The following is a 19,884-nucleotide window of genomic DNA, read 5'->3' on the forward strand; positions in this document are numbered from 1 at the left end:
ATCAGAAAAACTTTATGTTGCCTTTTATTTCAAAACTAATCATACATTATAGCAATGTCAGCTTTCACATAATCTTGGTAGTCAATATGCGACTAAAGTTTTAAATATTCCCGATACACTACAAAACGTGCACTAACTTAGAGTTCTAAATCTCCAAATTTTAGACAACTCATTGTGCCAGTGGCAAGAGGGCAAAGATAAAATCTGCTTCTAGTACATACAAAAACACTACATTGGCACTGTCAACCTTTACTGTTGAAGTACTTGAGGCTGTTAATACAAAATTGTCTGTTAATGTCCCTAAAGTATTTCACAATCATGTGGACACTTAAATTGTAGAGTACTCATGATTTTTAACATTATCCACTATTAGTTCAGTCCTAGTTGTCTTCAATGTCTGGAACTCTTAATCATAAAGAGGCATCTACTGGTTTAATTTCTTTTCTTTCTCTGGAATGTTCTAATTTAAATCTTTAACCAATTTCATTTAGGGCAGAGGGAGCTAGTGTTATGTTGGAGATTCAATTCTTCATTCTTTGTCCTCTATCTTTCCTTTATATTCAAAAATCAACAAAACATTAATAGCCTTCAATTTCCTTGTGTTCATCATGCCAGTAGTCCTTTAGCAAAGTTTTTCACTATATTCATATGTCTTTTCAAGTTCTTGACACTAAAATCAGTTATAGGGGTGATTGGGGTTTTCACTTTGACTAATCATCAATTTTCTGCTCTGCATACTCTGATTTATCTCATTTTAAAACTGTCTTCTTCACAGTTATTAACTATTCTCATTCCACTTATTTCTAGCTAGAATTAAAATACTACCTCAAAGCATTCTTCTTTCCTAAAATTGAAGCTGATTTTGAAAAAACAATTTCTTTCCTACAACACTTTTTCTGTGCAGGAATTTTACCTGAATAAGTTTACCATTCAGGAGAAGCACACCAGCAGGAACTGATTAAGGTTTAAGCATATAATTTATTTCTGGTTGTTGTTATTCTTGGACATCATCAGCAAGTCAAATGTTAGGCCTTTTGTTTTGCCTGTTAACACTTGTGTTGTTTTACCAATTCATTCTAATCCAAGAGTGGCTAAAGGTAATAGTAAAAAGGTGAGTTTCTTTAAGGTATTTACTTCTGACTATTCTGTTCTGCATGATTTCCTCACCTGGACTACTAGGGCTGGGGTCATCTTAAATCATTTGTTTTCTGTAGTACTTTTGGGTTTGAGATTTTTTGTCTTAACAGATCTTTCTGTTTTGTGTTTAATTTCAATTTCACCATTCTCTTCCTCTTTTAATTCACCAATTTTTTCCGTTTCTTTTTTTCTGATCCAGTTTGTTTTAAATCCTTGATAAAAAAAAATCACTCTCTTTAGAAAGAAGCAGCCAAAATCGCATTGATTTTTCAGGTTTTACATCAGTTTATTTATGGTTCCAAAGAAATCAGGAGATTAGAAATCCATCTCAACTCAGTCTTTATCATAAGGCACCTAATTTCAAAATGGAAAATGTTTCTTTGTCATTAAACTTTATCATGGTCACTCAATGACAAAAGTGAATGCATACACAGTATTCTTCTTATTGTACCTCATCATCATGTCACTTTATTTCTTTTAGTCAATTTTCTATAAGTGGTTAGTGTTTACTGGTCTTCTCTATTTCATTGATACAGTTCTTCCCTTACATGTGTGTTTAACTTATTCTGATGTTTTTATTCACTCGCTTTTCTTACACTCAGTTGACCACTTAAATGGCTACATCTCTTAGGTTGATCATCCATAAATCTAAATCACACATTTAGCACCAACACATGTGGGATATTAGATTAACTACACAATTCATACATTAAAGCAAACTTGGGTTCAGTCTTATGTTTCTTGGCTTCCCTCTATGTTTTGATCTTAATTACTTGTTTTCATTTACTATCTCTCCTTTACATCACATTTTATAATACTGTTTACACTAACTAAAATAAATTCTGACATCTATGCTCTCAATGTTTCACATACTCACTTTTCTTAAAAGGCCCTGAACTTATGCTCAAGTCAATCCTCCCTATCTAACACTTGAATTGTAAAAAATGGTAACCACCATTTATTACTACAGGTTTGTCCACTGCAATGGAAGCAGACTCCCACTGGAAAGTTCTGCTCCAAAGTAGTCCTCCCATCTTAGACAGTTACTTTACGTTTCAAAATTCTCTTTATTGAGACTCTCACTGACATGAAAGTATTAATTTCTTCTTGTCTTACAAAAAATATTCTACCCTTTTATGCTCATAAAATTCCTAGAAATAACACAGTCTAACTAAGTCTGATTCTCATTTAGAGGAATGCTTTTTATGTCTTATACAAACTAATCATTGTTATGTAATATGCACTGAATCTTTTATGTGATATAAGAATTTTTATACCAGTGCTCCAGATAGTTTTTTTTTCTGTAAGGAGTAATTACTCCCGGAATTATGTCTGTGGAAGTAATTTTAATTTTTTTACAAAGTGCAGCAGAAATATTTTGTGGTAAAAAGAAATTCAATTAATAATAAATTATTTTATTTCAAAAGGAGAAATTTAGCGCAGGATTAATTTTACAAATTAAGTCATCAGATGTAGTAATAAAAAACACAAATAATGATACTGCAACATTTTCTTCCACTTAAGCAGGAGAAGGGTTTTTACTCAAAATATTTAAGCCTATATAGTATTAAAATACATATTTTCATGCAGTGAATGTTTCTTCTTTTTATGGTTTACCTGAACATTCTCAGAAAATCAGAAATTAAACACTACTTATAGAAATTATAAAAAACATTCATAATAAACAGAAAGAGGGGCCTAGTATTATTATTTCCATACAGACAGGGCAGTAATTCATTATGAAATAAACTGATCATTCATGAGTTAACCAACAGAAACATCTGGTTGTTAGAGAGAGCTTATTCTTGTTGCTCTATTGTGTGAACTGTGCAAATCTTAGGCAGAACTTCAAAAAGCTACAAGAATGCAGCTATCAATTGCTGTTAAGGCAGCAGGAGCAGTATTCATTTTTTTGCAGCAGTAAAACAACAACATTTTTTAAAGCCATAAATGTCCAATTTTTCACTGGAACATATACTGGTATGCTTCTTATCTGGAGCATTTTTTATATCTTAAAATGAATCATGCTCTTTTTATCTTCTTCTAGCTTGTGCAATTGATTTGTTTAATTATTCTGATGATCCAGTAGAACTTAAAAGAAAATTTTATGGTACATCTCAATCTATACCCATAAGTGTGATGTGTCATGAGCCACCAAAACCATGAGAAAGAATGCAACCTGAAAAAGTCCAAAAGGCAACATTCCATCCTCAAAATGATTGGATCATGTAGGCCTTACCAAACTAAAGGAAACAGAACTCATTCAGTCTTCAGTTATGAACATTCATCCTCACTCTCGAGTTATGTGAGAAAAGTACATCCCACTTTCCCCCAGAATTATTACAGGGAGGATGTGGAATAACTGTGCTCAACCAAAGAACCAGGATAGGACCACTCCACATTCAGAATAACAAGAAAACAGCAGACCATCTTACATAAACAATGTACTGAACTAACACTGATTAAAAGCAAGGGCCATGCACATCTCAACTAGATAGTCAAGATCAAATTTGTACTAGTGCCATTCTTACTGATTTCTGGAAAAAAACATCCAGGAGTCCAGGTAGGAAAGCCTCTAACTTTGCTCTTTTCTTCAAAAGTGGAGGAATTCACTTTAACATTCTGGAGAAAAAAACTCTTGTTGAACACCCCACTGACTAGAAACTGAGTGTGGTAAAAACAACCTAGCTCTACTACTAGAATTGGGGTGGGTGGGTAATGCACACTGGGGAGTATTGTGGAATAGTGTTCTGGAAACAGAGTAATAGGTGAACCAAGTTCCATAAATTTTTAAAAGCAAACTGACCCCAATTTATTCACTCCATTGATCAGCAGGATCTCCTTATACTTTACTCAGCTGCTAAGGACATGGAAATGTCACAAATCTGATTATATGTAACTCTCAGAAGATTCATCTATTTCAATGTAAGCCCAGAATAAAAAGTCATTGTCTAGTATCTCTAAAGGCATTAGTGACAAGCAACAAAATCTTGAATACCTTCACTGAACATGACCATAATTGAAATCTAACTGGAAACAGAAATGAGAAATAGTGATCAGATGAATCTGTAATAATGATTTATCCTCTTTCCTACCTACCTGACAGTATCTTGGGTAAGAAGAACTGGTTTGAGAATGTAGAGAATGAGAATGCAGTCTGTTGACAAACAGCACAAATCACCCACACTTGTGATGTCCATGGGTCAGCAACCACAAAAAATAAACTTTCAGGTAAAGTGGATATATGGCATATGAGAGTCATGTCACAAACAGGTGTTAAAAAAGGACATTTAATGTAAACTTAAAACACCCATCAGGTAACTGGAGTGGTCATTTGAGACCAACGATCCAAAACAACATAAGAAATCTATCAAGGAGTTAAAGAATGTGTAGTTGTGAGAGTCAAACAGTAGTTGATTAAGTCACCATAAACAGGGCTATTGTGGAAGATGCAAAATCTCTGCCTAAAAGTTGCATAATAGAAATGAGTTACTGTTGGAACGTCTGACTGAAATGCGTTTAACCTCCTCTCAATATACTATAAGTGACATTACTGTAGAAAAGAGTTCATCTCAAAGACCAAGAAAAAAACTGAGACATTTACATAGCAATCCCAGAAATTAAACCTCTATGTTGTGAGAGACTGCAGAATCCCTATGCCTGAAATTTGAGCTTCTGAATAGCTGGACGTACCATATTATATCACGGCTGCCTCCACAGATATAACTGTGTAGTTACTAAAATTATTTGTAATGAAAACAAAAGAACAACCATAAAAAAACTTTTATTAGGATACATACATAGCCAAAATAAAAAACCTAGTACTTAGAATATTCTTTAATTTGACTAAATTTAAAGTAAAACAACAGAGGATAATGTTTATTTCGTAAAATAAGATATTTGATAGTCATAACTTTATCTTGTAAAATTTAAAAAACCATTAAGGAACTAATAAGTATACTTGGAACATTTCTCACATTGTAATTAAGTAAAAACACACTTGGAAATTTAAATAAGTAAATATCTTGTTAAAATTATACACAAACTTGATGTGGCTTTAATATGCATATATTTTACAATATTAGCAGGAATAAATTGTCAAAAATGCATGCTCAGAAATCAATAACACAAACAACTTGTATTTCTTATTATTACTACTTACTAAGTCTTGTTTAAGCTGCATATGACAACAGCTAGACTTTTGTTTTCACTCTTCAGCCCTTCTGACAATTTATATGCACATAGACTAAACTGTAGTGTGTATGTCACATCCATTTATTAAAAGATGTGAATGTGTTATTTTTCAGCTTAATTATTTTTATGTAAAACCAGTTGTCATGATAAATGATACATGTGCTAGGATCACACAGAAACTTGCAAAACGTTGCAATTGCTTCACCAATAGCCCCAGAATAGAAAGTTTGATTTCTGTTGGTAATGAAACACAAACCACACTGCCCTAACTAAACTAGCCACACTAAGACATGGTGACCACTGGTTTTACATGACACAAATTAATAATTCACAACAAAATGAGTAAAATGTGATCAACCTATCAGGTTTACATTCAAATTTAATTATACAAGCTTATTATTAATGTATGTAAATAAGGTTGGTACCAAGAAAGCATATTTTAATTCAAGTTTTAAAACTATGCAACTTTTAATTTCTTAATTTAGAAGTAAGTTTTCAAATAAATCCTGATGTAAATCCTTTACATTTCTATGTTACATGTCTCTCTACTCTGAATTCTTTATTTTAAATTTTCATTCTTATTTTGCATTGGTTTCAGAATACCACTAATTGGAAACATCAGCTATGGATTTTGATAGGCTGAAACTTAAAATAAGAAAGTTTCCCATCTTCATTGTTATTAATAAATTTTATACAACCATCAAATAACCTCCTCCCAACTCTTTATCTTTTGAAAGTTACTTATTCACTTATGTTTACTTGTCAATGGTACATGATTATGACAAACAGAAAAGCCACTTTGTAAACTATGTGATTATAATGTTTTTGTGTTAATTCAGTAAAAGGTGTCAGTTTCGAATCAAATTTTATTAAGTGAAGAATAACATTGATGCTTTATTTATTAAATAATGACATTTTCTAAACATTTTCATAGATCAGTTGGAAAGCTTGATAAATTATAGTAGTCTTGAATAATTCTATTTTTTTATTTGAATTACTGTTTGTTTATTAAAATGTATAAGTGAAAATGATAAAAATTTAGGGTTAATGAAATCCAGCTTCTGTGTAGCATGCTTGATTCCTAAAGTGTTATTTTTTTCTTTTTTAAGTACGTTTTTTACTTACCAATATACTGAGTGATATATTGCAATTCACAGTAGTTACAAACAATTTAAACATAGTAAAACAATAAAATTCAATTGAAGCAATTGTAAAAAAAAGAAAAAAGTGAAAGGCTCAAAACTTTTAAATAAACAATTTTATTCTCTCTCACAACCTCCGAGTGATTTTAGTTAAAAAAACACCTTAATTCATGTTTTTCAGCTTTTGATATGGATGATTTTGCTACAGTTAGTGTTAGGGTAAACAAAATAGATATAAAAACTACAAAAATTACCTCACATTAAGATTAATCAGTCTAATCCAATAAATTCACAGACAAACCTTTGGTAGCAATACCTTATCAAAAACTATTTTTGGATGCAGTATGCTTCCAACATTTACTGAAAACTTACTCACTTTTAGAAAAGTACGCAGTTTTTGTAAAACACTTATTTTGCAATACAGTCTGCCTTTTTATAAAATCTTCATTACACTGGTTGAGTATCTTTGTACTTCTAGGCACAAAATTATCAAGCACATGAAACTTAATTTAAAAAATAAAAGTAGCATGTTAATCCAGAGGTTTTTGCATAGCTAATATATACATATATGTCCAAATATGTTTTTTGGTTGTCCCAGGCATATTAAATATAGCATTCCTCATATACCAGGAAACAGGTATTCAAGAGAGAGATTCTTTATTTTCATTCCATTTAAACTATTTTATGTAGTTTTAATTATTTTTTATTGAATGAGTAATTATAAGTAATTGATCAGTTTTTAATTGTATTTATTTTGTGTGCATCTTACTGTATGTGTTATGAATTTGACTGCATAGCCAATGCATATACAAAACAAAAACACCAAAATTTTCAATCAGATATATATTTAATGACTTTACCTACTTTCATAATTTGATGTTTACAGGCACTATTTATGATATAGTATATTGTTTTAATGCATTTTATAAAAGTTAGGTTGAAGTTAAAGTCTTCATTAGAGTTAAGTATTTTTAACAATTTTGTAAAAACTTTATAACAGGCAACAACTCAGTTCAAAATCAATCATGAAATTTTGTAACAAAAGTGACAGGCATCTGCAAGATTCAAGCCATTAACTGCTTATACTAGGCAGAATAGTTTTATTATATAAATTAAAGTTTTTTTGCTTTCATCTGTAAAAAATTTTAATATTGAGTAGATTTTTAGGCTTCAGATTCTCCATACCGAGCATCTCTGTATTATGAAAACTAGTATTAATGTATGTTATATTGTTTAGACTGTACAATGTATCTGAAAAATTCATGTGACAGCTTTGCAGCTTAAGTTTTCATTGATTGCCTACATCTGTATGTCTACTTGCAGAGTCTATTCATTCAATATTAATGGAACAACAGCTGTTTTTTAACCATGTGACATGCTTCATGTAGTTTAATATTTTTACACTCACTAATACATACTCATGTTAAGCTAAAGCATGAAAGTCAATACTTTTTCTTTCAACTTTAAATACTGAGAAAAATTAAAAGAAAAGCTCAGTTGCAAGTCATCTAATGTTATATTAAGAATAACTGCAGTAAAAGTTAGGGATTTAAAGAATGAATCACATAATGACCCAGTAATTTACAAACATTTTTAAAGAAATTCAAATTTGTCTTTGATATGTTGCTATAAATATATCATCAGTTACCACAGTAGTCTACTTTGGAATTTAAATCTACTTATTAAATTTAGATTCATTATTGAATAAATTAAGAAAAAGAAAAAAAATACAAAAACAGTTTGATTACAGGGAGTTGTCACTGTTATCGAATTTCACACAGAGCTACTTGAGGGTTACCTGCACTTCCTGCCTCTAATTTTGAAGTGATGAACTGGAGGGAAGGCAGTTAGTAAACAGTAGCCCAGTGGTTGACCCAGGTTACAGAAAAACCTTATCAGTAAAAGATATGCTAATAACCATAAATAAATGATGCTAAAAGCTACATAGACTAATTACAAATTAAAATAATTATTTATAAGGTCAAAACCAAATCAGATACAAGGACACATAATTAACTAACTTACTATATTAGCTTCTAGGGAAAAAAAAAAGGTGTATAAATCCTAGTTGAATGGAAACAGATTAATTAAATACTTCAAAAGACAGGAAACTGTGGTTCAATAAGAACAAACAGGAGTACTTCTAACAGAAAAAAAAAGATTGGTAAAGAATAGTTTAGATCTTAAAATTCCTCAAAATTTTCCCCCAGGACTAGCATTAAATAGCAATGTTCTGGATAACACTTATGTGGCTGTACCCTGTAGACTGATAACAGCAAGGCAGACATGACATACTTGTTTTAATATCTTCCTTCACCTTATCACTTCTATAGCATGCATGCAATTTTGTAGATTTGTGGTTAAAGCCTCCTCTATCTCAGGAATACCACTGTAATTAGCCAATGTGTGATGATTCACATGTACCTGAAAAATTCAACATTTATTTTCTAAAAACATATATTTAGTCTCAAACTTTGAAAATAAAAAGAAATGTAATTCAAAATAATTATTAAAAATATTGTTGTCAAGAAAACAGTGTTCAATGTACAGCTGGAAAAAAAGTATTTGTTTCAACAGCATTGAAAAATATACACAAGTGGAGCTGTCTGTACAAAATGTACCCAAATATTCAGCACTTACCATCTGATAAACAAATCATGTTTAGTTACTTAAAAATTTGTAATATTTAAAAATGTTTAGGTAATACCAAAATGCAGTAATATTCTGCTAATACAAATATTTTAACAAAACAATTGAACAAACTGTAGTAAATAAGCTGGCATATCAGTATGCTGAAACACAATGGTTCAAACATGACATATTGTATTTTGAGTTTACTACATGCTTAAATAACAAGTTTCTTGTCAAATGTTTCAATATGCAATTTTTGTTGCTGGTTGTCCAACTACTGTAAACTGGATTCTTGTTACTATTAGAATGCCTTGATCAGGGATCACTGCTTGAGCCTTTGCTTTTTCTCATTTACATTAATGATACTGACAGGAACAAAATTAGTAAAGTAGTAATGTTTGTTAATTACTATAAAATTTTGGGTACTTTTAGCTGTATTCAGAATGAATGACTTGAATCCAGTGGTGCACTGGATAAAGATTTGAGAAATAACCTTTAATTATAAGTGCTAAAGCTGGGTAAATTAATTGACTACCTAAAAGCTACAATTAATCAATTGATCATGATTTTTTTCAATTGATTGCCACTTGTAAGTAACTGATTAATCAAAGTTAGTGCTTCTGATTAATGCAGTAATTGATCATTGAAAATTACAATTAATGGATTTATGTCACAAAAATACAACTAACTTAAGGGAAGGCAACTGGCTGGGAATAATCACCATAAACTCTCTATGTATGAGGTCTGTTTCACTGTGTCGGTATTTGGGTATTGATGTTGTTAAATACCCAGGAGGGTCAGGTACATTTGACCTCTTCCTCCCTCTCGAACAATTATAGCGTCTGTCTTTAGGGGTTTTTTTTCTAAGCTTTGGGCCAGAGTAAAAGAAAAACATCATACTCAGGTCCATTTCAGGGCTCAGTCCATGCATGGACGAACAAGAAGTTTTTTGTTTTTGTTTTTCATTTAATTTTTTTTATATATTTTTTTTGTATTTTCATATATATATATATATTTTTTTTTTTGTATTTTTCTCCTTTTTCTCAATTGAGAGAATGCTACTACTACTTGTAGTAACACACACAAAAAGAAAGTAATAATAATTATTATTATTCAATACTTAAATAATTCTTGAATAATAATTCAAAAAGAGAAAAAAATAAATAAAATAAAAATAATAATGATTAAAAAGAAAATAAAAATTATAATAATAAAAAGAAACAAGGACTAAGTGTCTAGTGCATAGTGGCCAGCTTGTGTTACATTTCTTAAATATATGTTAAAAGGGGAGAGGTATTTAGGACCATTTACATCATGTACGTGAAATCTGTCGAGATCACACATTAAGTCATTTTTATGCCAATTCTTATTGAAGTATTTTAGAGAATTATGCAAGAGTCTTTCAGATATAGTGTCTATGTTTGCATACTTGTGCATGAATGTGGTTGAGGTGCTACGTGGTACTTTATATGCTGAAGTTAGTACTGAATTTTGTATACGTTGAAGTTTCCGTATATGTGTGGGTGCTATGTTAATCCAGGCAGGTGATGCATATTTTTTGTTGGTCTAATGTATGTTTTGTAAATTTTAAGTATGTTGTCTGGTGATGTTCCTTGGATTTTACCTGAAAGACTTCTTGCATAGTTTGCTCTTTTCCAGATTCGTATCAGTACATTTTTTAATATGTGGTAACCACGTTAATTTTGAATCATAGGTTAGACCTAGAAATTTAGCAGAAGTAGCAGTCAGTAAAAGTGATCCATTCATATAGAGTTTTGGTGGATCTTTTTTCAGCTTATTCAGTCTGCTGAATACTATGACTTGAGTTTTTGGAATATTGATTTTGATTCTGTATTTCTGGCAGTATTCTTCGATGTTATTTAGAACTGGTTGTAGGTTCATTGCTGCTATTGACGGAGTGGGGGCGCTTTTCCAGACTGCTACATCGTCAGCGAACTGTGATGCACAACCTAAATTTAGGTCCGACAGAGGCATATTACTCACGTACATGATAAATAATATAGGCTAACAACCCCTCCCTGCGGGACTCCTGCTTCGGGTGAAAAGGACCCTACGAGGTCTGTTAAAAAAATATGCGGACTGTTTGAATTGCACGGCTCCAGTTGGTTCCAGTGGAATCCGCTTGGTGTCGCTAGGTTTGCACAGATCAGCTGATTACGAAGCCATTTCCCGATTGCAGATATCTTCATTTGTGTATTAGCTACACGGTTTTAAGTGAAGTGCGATGTTTTCGTTTGGCGGATTTCAGAATGAATGACCTGAAGGAGCAACGACTTGCTGTGAAATTTTGTGTTAAACTTGGAAAATCTGTGACTGAAACTTTTGCTATGCTTAACACGGCTTACGGTGATGTTGCTATGAAGCGTACGACATGTTTCAAGTGGTATGAACGTTTTAAGGATGGTCGACAGTCCATTGAAGATGATGAGCGTCCTGGACGTCCTTCCACGTCAACTGACGTCGATAAAATCAACACCCTGGTGCGGGCAAATCGACGTCTGACTGCTAGGGAGCTTGCTGAAGAGTTTGGGATAACAGTTGGATCTTGTTACTAGATATTGACCGAAAAAATCTTGTTACGAGATTTTGATCCACTTGTTGAAACAGTCCTGGTACGCTTCTTTTGTAATGTCCTCCAGCTCCTTCGTCACATTTGCCTTAATCTCGGGAATCGTCTCAAATCTTCTTCCTTTCAAGGGTCTTTTGAGTTTGGGGAACAAAAAAACATCGCAAGGAGCTGGAGGACATTACAATAGAAGCGTACCAGGACTGTTTCAACAAGTGGAAACACCGTTGGGATAAGTGTGTGCGTTGGGGAGGAGAGTACCTTGAAGGGGTCCCAGACCTGTAACTTCTAAATAAAGTACATTTTGTTTTATGACGTCAGTCCGCGTATTTTTTAAACAGCCCTCATATTTAAGGACTAAATAAAAGCTAACTTAATTTTTGGAATATATCATGCACTCTAATCTTTATGTACAATGAGTCAAATTTGTTTTATCACCATGAATAATACACATCTAGATTATTGCCATACTAATTCAATGTGATTTTAAGAAGTGTTATTACACAAATGACATGGATGGTTCAGAAGACAGTCTTCTGGGATGATGACGTTGTTGTGATAGGAGAGAAAGATAAATAAATTTTTCCGTGATGCAACAGTAAATAAGCTGTTACAACTAATCAAGAACAGTGATTTGGATTTGAAGTTCTGAATATCAAATGTAGTGTACAGATAATTAACTCTATATTTCTTCATACTTTTAAGTTTGCGTGTAAATCACAAGACTTAGCTTCATGATAATTTCATTTTAAAAATCATGTTTAAAGATACTGAAAATAAATGAAAATGGAATACAATTCTCACTTGCACCTTAGAAATAGAGAATTAATAAGACATACCATTAAAATACAATATATTTGAGATAAACCAACTAGCAGGTAGTACCCAGTATCAACTTCCTAGCTACTTAAGTATTAAATAAAGGTTATCTAACCACAGTCAGTTATTTTGCATAGTTGACTAAACAGAATACAACCAGCTAGTTGCATCTGCCAACCAACTGTTTGGCTATCACAGTGTAAATTTAGTTAGTGTTTTTTTTTTTTAATTTACATGCTGTGTGTTTTTAATTTAATTTTGTAACTACTATTTAGTATTGTATAAGCAGGCATAAACCTAGGGGAAAGAGTCTATATGCATTCACTTTTTTAAATTAATTAAGAACTATTTTTTAAATTTTATATAAGAAAGCATGGATCTATGGGAGAGGCCTAGGGAATCTGGAATTTTCTTAATATTTAACAGTACTAAAGTGACAGTAATGTAATTTTATAAGTGTTGCTAGTAAAAACACCAACTAGACCTATATTCCCTACAAAATTCCTGAATCCATTGCAGCAGCAATACATGTATTCATTCATGTCAAATAAGCTATGTATATATATTTTTTTTTAGATTGTCTATATGTTACATTTGTAGCACCATAACTCAAACTTTCCTGAATTTGTGTTTTGGTTGGAGGTGTAACAGGCACTGTTACATCTGGAAGATTGAACTTTTTTAATTACAAGGCAAACAACACCAATTCTGCAACACCTCCACTGTTTCCAAAGCTGTATTCTTTATATGCACTTTTATGTCAGTCTTTTAATGATGTGAGGAATTAGAAATGTAAATTGATTAATCAATTTTTATTTGTAGATATTGTCTAATCTATATTTTATAAGTCTAACAAGTAATACATACCAATGTTAGCTTGTGTTAAGTCATTAGTTTACCTAGCTAAACCAAAATCCAGTTTAATTATGATGAGCTCTCCTACTTGTATATCATTCCTTAAGAAAAAATTATTTCTTTATTTTCAAACACTTTCCCTTGTTTTAATAAAGACCTTGGAATTTGTTTGAAAGCTAATGGTATTACATCAAGTGGTATGATTATTTACTAATAAAACAGCTATAAAAGTTTATATATTATTGGATACTATGGGTAGGGCAACAATTAGACTGTCATGTAATAATAAATATATTGGAATATTTGTTTTATAGTTTCAGCCTTTTAAGTTCCTTTTATTTGTAAACTGTGAATGTAATTATGCATTGGAAAGCTACAGAAATTTCCTTCAATGAGTCGTAGTCAGACAATTTGGGATAAGGTGAGCTTACACATTTTAAAGATGAGTTGAATGAGTTCAAAGAAAACTTTATTGCAAGTTTAGCATAGTAACAAATGTGGTATTTGAAAAAGGTAATGTGATCATCAACTTAGAGTCATTCAACTAGACACAGGAAGATATATAAATGACATAAAACAAAATCACACAAATTGAGATCTATTAAGATTTAATAAAGGTATACTGTTGATATTTGGTTCTTTGTTTAAAAATATGGTTTTTACTTTCCAATAGATACAATATATTAATAATATACTATTCTTTAATTGAGATGTACTGTTTGTAAACATAAGTTTTTTTATTATTACATTCATATAAATGAAATCTTATATTCACTGTTCATTATTATGTTTATATCTATTGTACTTGAACAAAGTATAATTGATTTTTTTAAAAAATAAGAGCAATATTAACCTTATTAAAGTACTAAAGGTAATTATATATTCACCATTTTATTTACAGTAGATAACAGAAGGATTACTATATATTTAAATAAGAAACATAATAGTGACTATGCAGTGGTTATGCTTATCTCACATTAGAAATTAATCTACCCAGTGACATGTTTTGCAAAATAAATATGCAAAAATAAAATAGTATCTGAATATTTGTGAAAATATATTTTTTTTAACTTGTATAGACATGCCAGTTTGAGGTGTTCACTTACTAATTAAGTAATCAGTTAATAAGCTTGTTGATTCTGCAACTTTCTCACCTCAAATAAGTACATGCTAATATATTTGTTATAATAAAAAGGTTTACTCTTTTAATGAAAATTGGAAACTACTCACTTGTATGACTAGATAAAAGGATTTTAGCACAATGTGGTGAAGTCATCCAAGCCATTGAAGAACTCTGTTCTAGTAATTAGTCTAATTTTAGAGTTTATTTACAGAAATACTGATTACAAGTCAAAAGATATAGTTATATTTATATGCAATTTACTAGTTTGGCCTCACTAGAATACTGCATACAGTTTTGGTCTTCACATCTAAAAAAAAGATACTAAATTACTGAAAAGAATTATTGGAAGAATAGGAAGGTTATTTTATATAGATAACCTAAGACCTTTTAACTTACTGAAAAGAAGTGATCATATTTAAGTTTACAAGATTATCCAATCAAACTATGAGATAATCTTGTAAACTTAAATATGATCACTAGATTTTAAGTTAATCACCGTTAGAAAAATACAACAGTCTTAACTGTATCCTAACATATATTTTCCAAACATTATTGTTTCTTCTCATCCTATTTTCAAAATATAGCACAAAGAAATAAGAGTTAAGACTGTTGTATTAACTTAAAATCTATTCATATGAGGAGAATGTTAACCAACTTACTGCAACTATTCTAAATGCACACAGAAGTTAACAGCTAGCATTTGAGTATTTTTCTTTAATGTTAGTTTCATTAACAGTATTTATTATAATGCTCAATATATTTAGCTTTATTTTTAATTTTTTATTGTTATATTTTTCTTATAAAGGTTGTTTTCATTTTTAGCTTAATATGTGGATTTAGGACTAACCTTAATCTCCTAAGCTGTCTGGACCTAATGATTTTAGACCAACAAACACTGTTAACATCAAAGAAAGGTGCCCAACTAATGAAACATGCATTCAATTTTTTTGAAAAAAATTAAGGTGTATTTAATTAGCTTTATTCATTAACAGATTGATTTTTTAGTGTTTTCTCTTGGGAGATAGCTTGCTCTAATTGAAAACTAATATTAATAACACTACATACTGCATAGTTGTTTGCAATTTTGAACTGACAGACCTGAGGGAAACAGCTAGTTAACAGTACCTACCACTATATGAGAATGCTGAGACTTTAACATCACAACCACAATCCTTAAATCCAGAGAATTCCTTTTTTAGTAGTGGGATGTGAATCATCAACCCTTGGATTTACAGTATGAATATACTAACCACTTGGCCATAACTAGCCCATCTTACTTAGTATTCTAACTAGTGCTTTTACATCACAAGATTTACAAATTGGTTGAAAACATCTCATGATATAAATAGTTATTTCAAAAAAATTTCAGGTCAAGCATTATAATCACTTAGTTTAAGTAAAATGAAGTTAATATTTTTTCCTTCTTCTTTAAGATGTAATAATGTTAAGCTAGGCAAAATCCAGTAAGTGTAAGTAGTTTTCTGTTTATATAAACTGGAGATTAAGATTTATATTTAAAAAATATTATTTCAGATATTTCATATGTAATTGTTTTGATTTGAAATGTCATTAACTTTTGTTTTTATTTTTATAGTATGGTCATGGTCTTTTTCTTTAAAACAAAAAGTAATAACCTAATAAAAGCAATAATAATACAAGATGAGCAAAATGCACGAAATAATGTATTTGTCATTAAAGATAGCCTCTTTGGACTGCGTTACTAAATATCTTTAGTAGGACGACCTACAACTTTTAGGGGGGTAACCAGGACTAACTATTGTTAGTATTTACATTTAAGTGTAAAAGGAATGAACTTGCAATAAATACACAGGATTAAATAAAGCTATATTAAAGAACTGTGAATGTGTGTATCAACAAATTATGTAACAACTAGAACTGATAATTAACATAACCACATAATAACAAACAGAACTACATTTTGATTTTGTTTGATATTTTATAAATAGTGTAATGTGAACTAAAACTAATTGTATTTGAAGAGGGTCTGTAACAGCCTCTTTTAATGCAAAATATTTATACACCCAGGTCATTATAATCTGTTCAGATCAAGGATCTTGAATTTACAAGATGGAGATATCTTACACAAGGTGATTTCAAGACACATCCAGAAAAGAAAGACCAAATGTAGAAAACTGAATGGACATTACACAGACTTGGAAAAATGCAGTAAGTGTTGATTCTTGGCTAACTGCATGTTTAACTAGTCTCAAGCCACCTTCTATCAAGCAAATGGTGAAAAAAATTTTCTAAAGTGGTATATGGCATATCAAAAACCTTTTTGAAATCGTGCATGATCACCACCACATTCTGTGCTAGGAGCAACTTAGAGATCAAGTGTGAGTGTACAAAGATTAATATATATTCTGCTTACTATCAAATCAATGTTTTGGAACCTATCAACCACACAAAAATATTAGCTTACTATCAGATCAATATTTTGGAACCTATCTACCACACAAAATTAGTAATAAAACAAGGCCAACAGAGTATGAGTTAACCAAGATAAGGTTTCCAGTCATGCATCTCATTTAACTATTACATACTACAAGCAGCTGGAGAATGAGAAGGGTGTTCATGTAATTTAACATGATGATATACCAGTCAAGTTTCTGTACACAGAATCTATGGGTTTCTCTATGACTAGACTACTGGCATACACACTGGAAAAACCATCATTCGTATACACCAGGTTAACTACAGAAAGAGTGCATGAAAGAATGGTGTACTTTGAACATAACATTTTGAAGAAGGTTTCAGCAATGAAAACCCCACTGCAAGATACACAGTCATCGGTTTTACAAGGCATAATTTCATGGATTTTAATTATTAAAATCAAGTGGTAAGCATCCAAAATCAGTTTAATAAGTTTAATATACTTAACCTTTTGTATGTTTTCTAGATAAACATTAATATTATTACTGGTATATTGAATATATCTGACAAGGAAGGTACAACAGAAATGCTCATAACTAACTTTAACTACTGTTCACATAAAATTAGCATTACATATTCAATGTCTACCTTCTTCTCAACCTTGCTTATATAACTGACTGCCCTCTCAGTAGCTACTAGAGTACTCACCAATTTTTTCAGGAAATGTTAATAATATCAAAGATTAAAAATAGTAAAAATCTAGTACCTTTAATTTTACTGTGTATACAAGGTTCAGAATCTAAGATCAGCTCTGATAAACATATCTTTGCAATTTATTTTTCTTTACCTTTAAAGAGCTTTAAATTTATACATGAATCATCCACCTAGGGCAATAGAACAGAATATCACTCAAAATCTGCTGGTCAGAGGCACCAGATCAAATTTTGATGGCCTTTGTGTTAGAAGTAATATGATCTTAAGAACCCATACATAAAGGATCACATTTTTTTTTTGTCAATAATATTTCAACAACCCTACATTTGTCCTGTCTAGTGCTGACAAGGCCTTGTCTATTACCAAGGCTCATCAGGCCAGCTGAGATATAACACATATGGAAGTTGTCTAGGTGCTACATATATCATCAATTTTCAAGAATAACAATAGAATCAGATCATGCAAGTGAATTATAATTATAAATTTTATTTATACCATTTACAAATCAGATTTTTAGGTGACAATAATGCAGCATTATTTATTTGAACAGTTTATTTTATTTACTATTACTATTTAAATTGAATTAACTTTACTATTATTTAAATGAACTGGGGAACAAGCAAAAAAGTTTTCTTGCTCTGTGTGACTTAAAGACTTGAGATCTTGGCTTTGAGCATGACTCACATAGTACACCTACCAAGATACTCATTATGAATCAATGGTTGACAAATAAATGTGTTGGCTACTTTGAGACTTCATCTCATTATAAAAAATTGTTAATTATTTACTTGGTTATAAACCCTTCAGACAACTCCCTCACTGATTACGAAATTTTGAAAACAAGTTTTTCAATACTAGAAAAATCAATAGTTTTTTCAGTCAAAAGAACTTGACCAACCATGTACATTAACATTTTCTTAAACTGAAAATGTATTTTCAATAATACTTACCCCTATCAACACTATAACTATTCTTCAACAATGTTTTTGCTTATCTAAGTATTGGTATCACATGCTTCAGTCTTTTTATACCCCATTTAAATGCATTAAGCAATATCTAATTTGCAAATCTTTCCACCCACATCAATGCAACCTCTATCCTAATACTGTATACAAGTACCTCACTCAGATAATGTAATCACTTTTTTGATACTTATACCACCACAGTCACTAACACTGGGAAAAGTTCAAAAGCATACTTACTATCCACTGACACTATAGATAGAATCTCCACAATGAAAAGGCATTATCCATATGGAAACCATTTACACAGAACAGAAGTGTACCAAAATAAGTGGTACATGAGAGGAAGAACAACAATACATCCAGAACACATATACTCTTCACCTAGAACCTAGTTCTTGTATCAAAGTTGGAATAGAACATGCATAATCAACATTATAGGCCCACCCAACCAGATAGCCAAGGTTCTACAGCTTGAGGTTGGAATTAAGGGGTCTTGGTCCCAATATCCCATGTTGGTGGCTAGGGCTATTGGACTGCAATGTTATATATATTTCTGATTGGATCTCAACTTGTAGCTATCGGAATCATGACAGAAAAGCAAGCAGCAATGAAGTGGACAAACTTTCTACTCCACTTGAAGTTCCAAAGGCAGCACTCCAGAACTCATCTGGTCTGGAATTATGAGCATTCATACTCATTCCTCAACCAAGTGGGCAAGGAGCATTCCATCTGAGCCAGGAATTAAGGAGTGGACATGGAACACTGTGATAAACCAAGGACCTAGGATGGGACCACTTCATATTTGGAATTATGAGGTGATAATGGACTTCTTTACATGAACAAAATATTAAACTGACATGGATTAAAGAGAATGGTTATGCACACTCCATTTGGATAGTGTAGTTTCAAATCTGAGACAATATTACAAGTAGGCTCCTGCAGAGGCTGATGCCACTCCTACATACAACTGGATAAAAACATCCAGGGACCTCCCAAACTTAGCATTCTTCCCTAAGAGTGGAGGAACACACTCTAAAACTCCTAAGGAAAATCCTCTGTCTACTACTCCATTAACTGGAAAGTGGGTGTGGTTAGGACTCTCTAGCTCCACTAGGAAAATATGGGGGTGATTGAGGAGCCTGAAGAACAGTGCTCGGCAAACTGTGCAGTTTGCTACATTTTTTTTAAAGCAAATCAACCATGTCAGTCTTAAGGTTGACAGGGATGAGCAGAATCCCCATTAGCTTTACTCATGATAGTCTCCAAGTGTTGGCAAATGATAATATATTAAAACCATTTGGTAAGTGCCTAGATGGTCTTCTA

The 19,884-nt window shown here is 31.5% G+C and overlaps 2 protein-coding genes across 3 annotated transcripts in view; one reads left to right on the plus strand and one right to left on the minus strand.

Annotated features, from left to right (window-relative positions):
- Positions 1–19,884, plus strand: part of LOC143250479 (cyclin-Q-like) — a 477,792-nt gene that overhangs the window by 198,472 nt on the left and 259,436 nt on the right. The window lies entirely within an intron of this gene.
- The window catches only part of LOC143250474 (protein artemis-like), a 44,247-nt gene continuing 31,664 nt past the window's right edge, over positions 7,302–19,884 (minus strand). Inside the window, exon 4 of the mRNA XM_076501063.1 lies at positions 7,302–8,897. Within this exon, the coding sequence (XP_076357178.1) occupies positions 8,787–8,897 (111 nt within the window). The 3' untranslated portion in view covers positions 7,302–8,786. The remainder of the gene's footprint in view (positions 8,898–19,884) is intronic.

The sequence above is a fragment of the Tachypleus tridentatus genome, chromosome 5 (genome assembly GCF_004210375.1).
Source record: "Tachypleus tridentatus isolate NWPU-2018 chromosome 5, ASM421037v1, whole genome shotgun sequence".
Taxonomy (NCBI): domain Eukaryota; kingdom Metazoa; phylum Arthropoda; class Merostomata; order Xiphosura; family Limulidae; genus Tachypleus; species Tachypleus tridentatus.